The sequence below is a fragment of the Chrysochloris asiatica genome, unplaced genomic scaffold (genome assembly GCF_000296735.1).
Source record: "Chrysochloris asiatica unplaced genomic scaffold, ChrAsi1.0 scaffold00105, whole genome shotgun sequence".
NCBI lineage: Eukaryota > Metazoa > Chordata > Mammalia > Afrosoricida > Chrysochloridae > Chrysochloris > Chrysochloris asiatica.
In genome coordinates, this window is record NW_006408623.1 from 9985800 (window position 1) to 9995760 (window position 9961).

The following is a 9961-nucleotide window of genomic DNA, read 5'->3' on the forward strand; positions in this document are numbered from 1 at the left end:
GTCTGTGTGTCCTGAGGTGGTTCCCCCAGCTCCACCCCTGAGGCCATCTGCATGGTGAGAAGTGTTCCAACAGTGCCATCTCTGAGGCTGCGGATACGACAGGAGGTGCTTTGCATCCTCACAGAAATGGAGGAGCTGCAATTCCACAGAGGAATGGGTTTCAGAGCCCATTGTCCTGGCCCAGACAGGCCTTATCTCTGGCTCATCTTGGTGGGAACTGTGAGGGGTCAGCTGTGCAGGCGATTGGCCTCTGGCTTCTTCCCACTAAGGAACAGGAGGAACCATGGGGGTCAGAACTCTAACCTAGTCTGGAGGAAGAAGCTCTGATATTCTGGAACCTTCTCTTCAGCTGGCTGCACGGCACCCATGCTGCTGTGCGAGGATCTGATAGTCCTGTACCTCACACTCACCCTGTGCTGTCCAGGGCCCCAGGACTGTGTGGACCAGGGAATTGTTGTCCTTGGTGTCCTGTGGAGCCAAGGATAGGGACAAGTGTCCTCTGGCCACACCTGGGCTCCCTAGCACACCACTGGGCTGCTCCCTTGCCCCCTCTCCCAACTGGTACAGTCACCATTGTATGTAGTGAGCCTCACTCCTCTTTTCTGCTCACCCGACTTCGTGTCTGCTCTGGTGGCTGGTGAGGCAGGGCCCAGGGAGGTGGACCCTGACTGCAGCAGCCTACGAAGACCAGCCACGGTGGCAGCAGGTCTCCGTGAGGGAGGCCTGAGTGAGGAGGGGGCCTTAGTGTAGAGAGAGGGGCTCAAGATGGATTGAGGATGTCAGTGAAGAGCAGGTTCAGTGAGGAGGGTTCAGAAAGAAGGGTTCAATGAGCAGGGGTTCAGTGAGGGGGGCTTAATGAAAGGGGTTCACTAAGGGGGTGCTCATTGAGGGAGGCTCATTGAGGGGGGTTCAGTGAGGGGGGGCTCAGTGAGGGGGGTTCAGTGAGCAGGGGCTCAGTAAGGGGGGCTCAGTGAGCAGGGGCTCAGGGGGTTCAGTGAGCAGGGGTTCAGTGAGGGGATGTTCAGTGAGGGGGATTCAGTGGAGTTCAGGACACGCAGGCCTGAGAGAGGCCTTGGCATAGGAGCAATGTATCTTGGAGGCTGGCAGGGTCGTTGGGAACATTGCCTGTTGGCCACGGCTTCTCTTGGGGTTTGCAGGCCTGTGAGGAGAGAGGAGCTGGACTGCAGGGGGTAGGCTGGGCCTGTTAGGCCCTTTGACCTGGCATCCCCAGTGCTTGCTGCTCCATCCTCCAGGCCTCTGCCCTCCAGTCCTGGCTCTCCACCCAGAGCACCTAACCGGCGTACACAGCTGTGGTCGGACCCTGGAGGGAACCTCTGCTGAGGTAGGGTGGATGTCTCAGGCAGGGCTCTGGAGAGCCAGTGTGCCCTGTTGTAGGCAGAGAGAGTGAAGGGTCATTTCCATGGGTCCAGATGTGTCATGCCTCTGGATGGAGTGACCTCACAGGGGCAGATAGCCTGCAGGGTCTCAGAAGGTCAGTGTGCTGCGTGCAGGTGAGACCACAACCTCCTTGAGAGGCTCTTGCCTCCTGTTAGGTCATGTGATTTCCTTAGACACAGCAGTGCCGTCGAGTTGGTTCCAACCCATAGTGACCCTACATAGGGTTTCTGAGGAGCAGTTGGCGAACTTGAACCGCCAACCTTGCCTTTAAAACAGGCTTTGAACAGCACCACACCAGGACTCCTCTTTTGTCTGAAGACACATCAAATGTCAACCAATGACCTCTCACCTAGAAATGAGTTCTGGGTCCTGTCAGCCAAGAAAAGGACAGAAGGAAAATCTTCAGTCCCAGAGTTCTAACACACCAGGACGAATACATACAAACCACTTAAGACCCACCCGTGTCCTTAGCACGAGGTGCTGCCCATCAGTCTCGTCTCTCCCCTTGTGTCCCTGTGTGTGGAACCTTCAGCTTTACTTGAGCACATTTTAGGAGAGGGAATTGGTTTAAGACTGATTTCTCTTTCTTTTATTACCATCACTTACGGATAATCTAAATGTAATTACAATGATGGAGGCAGAATGCAATTCCAAATAATTACAGCCCACTGCATATAAAACTAACAAAACTCCCTCTGCTGATTTATGGGCGTGCTTGGCTCCGCGTGCATCCCGATGAGGCCTCAGGGAGCGGCACTCCACATAATGGGAGACCGTTTTTAAAAAGCAGATTTGTGTATTCGATCAGGCTGGGTCATTTTTCCCTCTTGCCCGTGGTGAGAAATTGGTTGTTACCATAGATCACGATGCCGCTCCAAGCTCATATGAAAGATGGATTAATTTCACTAATGCTCCTAGGCGGGCCCTTCACGGGGAAGGCTGTGTAGTGATAACCTTCCCCAGCCTCTCTTTTCTCAGGCGTGATTTATGGCGTCTTTTAGTAGATGAAACTGCCTGTATTCGCAATCCATCTGCTGGCTAAAGGAATCCTATTAACAGGGCTCTGAGGGACTTCATCGTGCCGGGGACAGGCAGCACCCCTGCTGAGGCGTGGCATCGGTCATCCATGGGGATGGCCTTCTTGGGTGTGCGGGCAGGTGGCCAAAGTTCTTCCTGCCCACTGTCTGTGACCTGCTGGGAGCTACAAGTGATAGATCAGGAGACCTGCAGCCAGAGGGTGTCAGGACACAAAGTGGGGTCAGGTCAGCCCAACATTTGAGGACCCCTACATGCTCACCCTGTCTGCCTGTCTGTGGTAACTTGTGTGGGCCCCAGGAAGGTGGTTCTCAGTGATGGTGGTCCCAGTCAGTCCCAGTGGTGCTCATGGGGATAGTGTGTGCATACATGCAGGGTGTGTCCACAGCCCGTGGAAAGGCAGTTGCACCTGGAGCCCAGCTTTGGCCTCTGTTACCTTCCTGGGGACTAGGGGTGTGGACAGAGGTGCCAGGGATGAAAGAGGGCACTAGTTTACAGCCGGCTCTAGTTCTGGTTCTTCCTTCAAGGACAGTGGGCTTGGGCTGGTTAAGTTCTAGGACCCTAAGAGTCCTGCCGTGGCGCTGTGGGCTAATGCGCTGGATTGCAGTCGGTTGAACCGCAAGTCAAGCTCACCAGCTGCTCCTGGGAAACTCTATACAGGGTTGACATGGGTCACAACTGACTGGACAGCACTTAACAGCAACAACAAAGTTCCCCACTAGCGGAGTGGGGGTGCTGCCTGAAGGGAATGTGGACACAGGCGGTGGGCCCACAATCATGAGCGCACCAAACTGTCCTCCTGAAGAGAGAACCTGGGACCAGTAGACACCGCCGTAAAGGTCACAATGACTGACTCCTAGGAGGCGGCCCTGGCATGTGTGTCAGAGTAGAACTGGGCTCCGTACAGTGGCTGGTAATAGGGAAATTGATTGCTGGACCCTGCTTCCCGGGTGCCTCTGGGTGGACTTCAGCTAGTAGCCAAGAGCATTTACTGTCTGCACCCTCAGGATAGACTCATCAGTTCTGAAAACGTGCACATTCCATGAGTTACAGCTCCACTTTCCATGCTTTAGATCATTTGGAAACATAAGTATGAATTCCTAGTTGTGATAACTTATCTCCTTAGGATCATAAATATAAATACAAATGTTTGATTCAAATAGTTCATTATATTAATGTTGCACTATTATATTTTGGAGTCCTGGTGTGGCGCTGTAGGATAAGCACTAGACTGGAAGGTTGGTTTGAGCTGCAAGGTTGGCGGTTCAAACTCATCAGATGCTCCTCGGAAGCCCTGTACAGGGGTCACTATGAGTCAGACCTAACACGACAGCACATGGCTGTCATTCTATTTAAACACTGGACTGCTAACCACAAGGTCGGTGGTTCGGACGTGCCAACCACTCCTTGAAAATCTCTGTCTGGGTCACCATGAGCTGGAACCAACTGGCACACGCCACCAACAATCACACTACATTTTCTGAGATTCAGCTTCAGTTCAGGTCAAAATCTTAAATCTGGTTAGATTAAAAAAAATTAGATGTAACAAATTTTATACTGTACAAAGAAATAACCCATTGTCTCCTGTTTGTTTATTCTGCTTCAATCTTTTCTATATTTTTCATGGTGTCATTTATTGGTCCAGTGGTGAGGATTCTTGTTCCTTACACTGAGGTGTATTTCATACAGAAGGCTGTGGTCTTTGATCTAAAAGTACAAGATACACCTATGGTGATGTGGTTGCCAGGTTCCTTCAAGTCAGGGACAAGTTGGTTCTGACTCATATCGAGTTTAGGTACAGCGGAACGAAACACTGCCCGGTCCTGAGGCATCCTCACCACTGCTGTTAAACATTTGAGCCCATTGCTACTGCCACTCTGTCAGCCTAGCTCATTGGGAGTCTTCCTGTTTTTCACTGACCCTCCATTTTACCAAGCATGACAGTCTTTTTCAGGGACTGGTCTCACTGTCCTGGCTTCTAAGGAGCATCTGGCAGTCCACAGTATCTTTAATACTCGTCTCCAGCACCTTCATTCACACGCATTCACACGCATCTTTAGTCCTTGTCCAGCTTTCATATGCAGATGTGTGAGGCTACCAAAATGACCCTAATCCTCAAACTGCTGTCTTTCCTCTTGAACACTTTAAAGAGGTCTTGTGCAGCCGATTTGTCTCAGGCAACACGTTGTTTGATTTCTTGGCTGCTGCTTCCACGAGTGTTGGTAGTGGATCCAAGAAGGATGAAGTCTTTGATGCCATCTGTCTTTTCTGTATTTTTCATGGTGTCATTATTGGTCCAGTGGTGAGGATTTTGTTTTCTTTACATTGAGGTGCATTCCACACTGAAGGCTGAGCTCTTGGATCCTCCTCATCGGTAAGCATTGTAAGTCCTTTTACACTTTCAATCAGCAAGGTTGTATCATCTCCATCTTGCAGGTGGTTAGTGAGTTTGCCTTCAATCTTGATGCTACATTCTTCTTCATGTAATCCAGTTTCTCGGATTGAATAAGTATGATGAAAGGATACACACCTTTCATCTAAAGCCCTGGCACACACCTTTCCTGATTTTAAACCATTCAGTGTCCCCTTGTTCTTTTCTAACAACTGCCTCTTGGTCTGTGTCCAGGTCCTTCAGGAGCACAGTGGAATGTTCTGGACCAGTCATTCTTTGCAGTGTTGTCCAGAGCTTGGTCATGAGCCACACAGTCAAAAGCCTTTGCATAGTTAGTAAAGCACAAGTAAACATTTTTCTGGTATTTTCTGCTTTCAGCCAAGATCCATCTGACATCAGCAATGATTTCCCTATTCCACATCCTCCCCTCCGTCCAGCGTGACTATCTGGCAGTTCTTGGTTGATGTACTTTTGTAACCAGTTTTGAACTATCTTCAGCACAATTTTCCTTTCATATAACGTTAACCATACTGTTTGATGGTTTCTGCATTCTGTTGGGTTACCGCTCTTTGAAATGGATGCAGATATGGGTCTCTTCTAATCAGTTGGCCAGATAGTTGTCTTCCAAGTGTCTTGGCTGATACGAATGATCGCCTCCCGGGCTACATCAGTGTGTTGAAAGATTTTGATTTGTATTCTGTCAATTCCTAGAGCCTTGATTTTCACCACTACTGTCAGCACACCTTGGACTTCTGTGGTACCATTGGCTCTTGATCATATGCTACCTCTTGTGATGGTTGAGCCTCAAATGTTTCTTTTTGGTACGGTGACTATGCATTCCTTCCATCTTCTTTTCATGCTTTCTGTATCATTCCGTATTTTTGTAATGAAAATTTTTTCTTTAGTTTTTTTTAGCTTGTGAGATGCTGAGTGTGTTCTTCTGTTTGGTTCTCTAACTGCCGTCAGTCCAGGAATAGAGAACCCCAGGACCATCGAGGGACAGGAGCACAGATGGAATGTGGGACTCTCTCTAGAGAAGCAGTGACATGAGAGGTGGAGGCAGAGATGAGGACATGGAGAGGACACTGTTTCCATGCTCTCATCTAGACTCATGGAAAGAGAAAGGCTGTGTGCTGACCGCCAGGTGCTGGTGGCCATGGGGCAGGCTTTCAGAAGGTGTCCTTTGGTTGTTTAAATGATTATATATTCCGGAGTGTTTTTGTGTACATCTCCCCCTCCAACAGACAAACAAACAAAACAAAACAAAACAAAAACCAGAGGGAATAAAAGCAAATACTGTTGAATGATGATACACAGAGGAGATTGGAATCATTGCAATGAAACTGAGTGTAAAACCGATGTTCTCCCATGTAAACTAATCACTCACTTCACACACACACACAGATAGATAGGAATACAAGGGCCTCCAAGACATTCATGAAAAAATGGAATTAACACCTTATAGGGATACAAGGGCCTCCAAAATGTTTATGAAAAAAATGGAATGAAAAGATCTACAGGTATACGAGAGGGCTCTAAGATGCTTATGAAGCAATCATAACAAAGCTTTTCCATAAACTTTTTGATGACCCCTCGTATGTCTGATTTTAGTGAAACTTTAGGACATTGATAATGAAGAAAAATCTCTAAAGCCACCAGAGGGAAGAAAAGATGGAGTCCGAGGATTTCCAGGGATACCTGCTACAATACTGGGAAGTGAGGTGGACTAGGCCAGGGAGCTGAGGCAAGGGCCGCTTGATGGCTGGATGGGCGTTCCGTATCCTCAGCCTCGGTCAGGTGTGTGTTTCCATCCATGACTAACACCGCCATGGAGGGACACCGAGGAGAAGAGCACCTGGGGTCGAAGAAGCCCAGCCTCCAGAGCTGCTGGAGCTGGAGAAAGACTGACCAGTGAGGTAGGAAGACCTTTGCTGGCCGCAGGAGATGCTGTGAGAGGTTGAGGACAACGTGGATGCAGAGACCACACTGTGCTTGAGGACTGAGTGGGGATGGAAGAGATAGGGAGTCCCTTATGAAGTGTGACTTTTAGGGGCAATTAGCTAAGAGGAGAATGGTGGGGACCACTGAGTTGTATGCAGTAAAGACAATTAAGTGTCCACATGGAATTGTCCAGACTTGAAGTTTCCCTGGACCCACCCTGAGGCAAGGAACATTTCTCATCAGTGTCTGGTGCAAGTTGTTTCTCCAGAGGAATCCTGGCACCATTTGACCTTTACCTGAAGGATTTCTTCATGTAGTATTTTTGTGGTGTGGGTCTGCTGATAAATTTTGTCAGTTTTTATGTGTCTGAAAAATACTTTGCTTCATTTTATGAAAGGTATTTTTTTCTGGGTATAGAATTCTAGGTTGCCAGGTTTGAATTTCTTTCCTTTTCATACTTTTAGGATGTTTATCTGTTGCCTTCTGGTGTTTGACAAATCTTCTATCATCTTTGTAGCTCTGTGTGTCTTTTTCTCTCTTTACCGCTGGTTTTGAGACATTGCATTAGGATGGGCCTTGGTGTCATTTGATTCAGGTTTCTCGTGCTTGGGCTTCCTGAGCATCTGAATGTGGGATGGATAAGAACTCTTCCCCAATCTGGAAAGTTTTCTGCCATCTTTTCCTGAATTATTTTTCTGTAAAGAATCTTGCCCCTCTTCTTCGTTTGTTTCACATGCACATATTTTATTTCCATTTCCCTGAAATTGCCCCGCACGCCACTGACTCTCCATCACTTGTCTTCTTTCCTCTGCTTCCCTTTGTACTGACATGGCTTCAAGCTCACAGGTTTTCCATCTGCGCTATCTACCTTGTGAGTCCTGGGGTCGTGCAGACAGTGAAGCCTTCGGCGACCAGCTGAAAGGTTGGTGATTGGAACCCACCAGCAGCGCCACTGAAGGCGGCAGGTCTGATGATCTGCTTCTGAGAGGCCACAGTGTCAGTCAGAGCCTTGGGCCGAGTCTCCATCACTAACAGTCTGCCTCTCTCTCCCACCAGAGCATCTCCATCACACACATGCCCCTTCCTCTGCGAGTCTCACTGGGATCTGATCTCTATCCCTTGGGTCTCTAGTGAGCTTTTCAACATACAGACCACAGTTAGAACTTTCATATGATAACTTCAAATAACAGTAACTTTCAAAGTGTTTTAATGCCTCACACAGGTCAACTGTTTTTAACAGGGCCTTCAATGCTGAGAGGTTACAATTCTGTTTGTTGTAGTGTTTCCTGATTAGAAACACAGTCATGTGTTTCCTTTTCAGTGCAAATGGTCCCGGAAGGGCTTCATCCGGACAAGATGGTGCGTTGCTGACTGGTAAGGATGCGGTTCTGGCTGCTCTCTGGCTTTTGGGGGCTAGCTGGATGGCTTTCTCGCTGGGCATTTTCAGTGGTGTGGCCAGATGCCTCACCAGGGACTCTTCACTGAGACCAGGGCCCCAGGACTCAGCACTTCAGGAGACTCTTTGGGGCCTCTGGTCCTTCCCTCCTAGGGCAGAGCTCAGTCTGCTGGGTGGTATGTCGTCCTGGAGACCCCTCCTCTGAGTGCTCACAGAGCTGCATGAGGTGCCCAGCAGCCTCTTTAGGGGGCCCTAGGCTGGCACAAAGCCGGGTGACCCGAGTCTGCCCAGCACCTGAGTGTTGGTGGTAACACTAACCTACTGTCTCCACCATCAGAACCTTACAACCTGTTTTCTGTCTGTCAGCGAGCCAAAGAGCAGTGTTTCTCAAGCCTCAGGTGCACACAGATACCTGCTCTGATGTGTCATCTGCAGACATTGCCGGTCTGGGTACCCTGTCCTGTGCTGGTCAATGCCCTAACCCAGGTGTAGTGGCTGGGAGGGGCCATGGACCTGTGCCCTCGGGGGCTTTGGTGGCTTCTTTCCATCAGTCCTCAAACCCTGACAGACAGGATCGTCTGGTGTCCAGCCCAGGTGCTGGGCGCAGCCACATACAGGCCCTGCAGGATGACACGAGTGGTCCTTGCTCAGCTAGCATCCCAGGTAGAGTCCAGAGGGTGGGCTCGACCTGGGCTCCCAGCCAGCGATCCCTGTGGTCTTCATACTGGGCCCTTCTGGATGTGCTTACATTCCAGTGAGACAGGAACAGGAGACAAGACAGTCACCGCTGTCTGTCCCTCAGTTCACAGCCCCAGCCTCACTGGGCAGCTCCAGGAGGTCTTCCTACACAGCTACACCTCCCAGGAACTGCCCAACACAGTCTGGGGGTCCCTTCCTAAGTAGATAGATGGCCTTGGGGCTGTGTGGGGTGGGGCAGGCCAGCTATCACCTGGCTCACTGGGTCTCTGTCTGCTGCAGCACCTTCGACCTGGTGAACATCCACCTCTTCCACGACGCATCCAACCTAGTGGCCTGGGAGACAAGCCCGTCTGTGTACTCAGGGATCCGGCACAAGGCTCTCGGCTACGTGCTGGACAGGTAGGCTCTGTACTGAGAGTACCCCACTGTGAATGGCTGCTGCGTTGGGGTTTACTGGCTACAAAGCCCCAGACCCAGCGTAAGGCTTGAGCGGTTGGACCTGAAGGGGCAGTTGGACCATGTCCTTAAGTTTTATGAAAAGATAAGAAGAGGTCTCCCATGACACTGAAGGAGGTGGCAGAATGTCGATACAGTGTTGGAACAGGACTGCTGGGGTGTGAGGTGGGCACCCCTCACTGGTACCTGTGCCCAGGGCTCTCCCCCTGTCCTGTGAACCCACAGCCTTCAGATGTGCTGCTGATGCCTCCTGGGGCGCAGGAGAGAAAGTTTTCATGTGTGTGTACATGTGCTGTGTGCAGGTGTAGTTACCTGGGTGTGTTGTAGGTGTGTGTGCAGGTGTGTGTACTTGTGCTGTGTGTAGGTATATTCACCTGGGTGTGTTGTAGGTGTGTGTGCAGGTGTGTGTACGTGTGCTGTGTGCAGGTGTAGTCACCTGGGTGTGTTGTAGGTGTGTGTGCAGGTGTGTGTACTTGTACTGTGTGCAGATGTATTCACCTGAGTGTGTTGTAGGTGTGTAGGTGTAGTCACCTGGGTGTGTTGTAGGTGTGTGTGCAGGTGTATTCCCCTGGGTGTGTTGTAGGTGTGTGTGCAGGTGTGTAGGTGCAGTCACCTGGGTGTGTTGTAGGTGTGTGTGCAGGTGT

General features: G+C 50.0%; 1 protein-coding gene across 1 annotated transcript in view; it reads left to right on the plus strand.

The window, feature by feature from the left end:
- INPP5A (inositol polyphosphate-5-phosphatase, 40kDa) overlaps positions 1-9961 on the plus strand; it is a 149404-nt gene that overhangs the window by 110210 nt on the left and 29233 nt on the right. Inside the window, exons 8-9 of the mRNA XM_006867452.1 lie at positions 8088-8140; positions 9141-9260. Coding sequence (XP_006867514.1) covers positions 8088-8140; positions 9141-9260 — 173 coding nt within the window. The remainder of the gene's footprint in view (positions 1-8087; positions 8141-9140; positions 9261-9961) is intronic.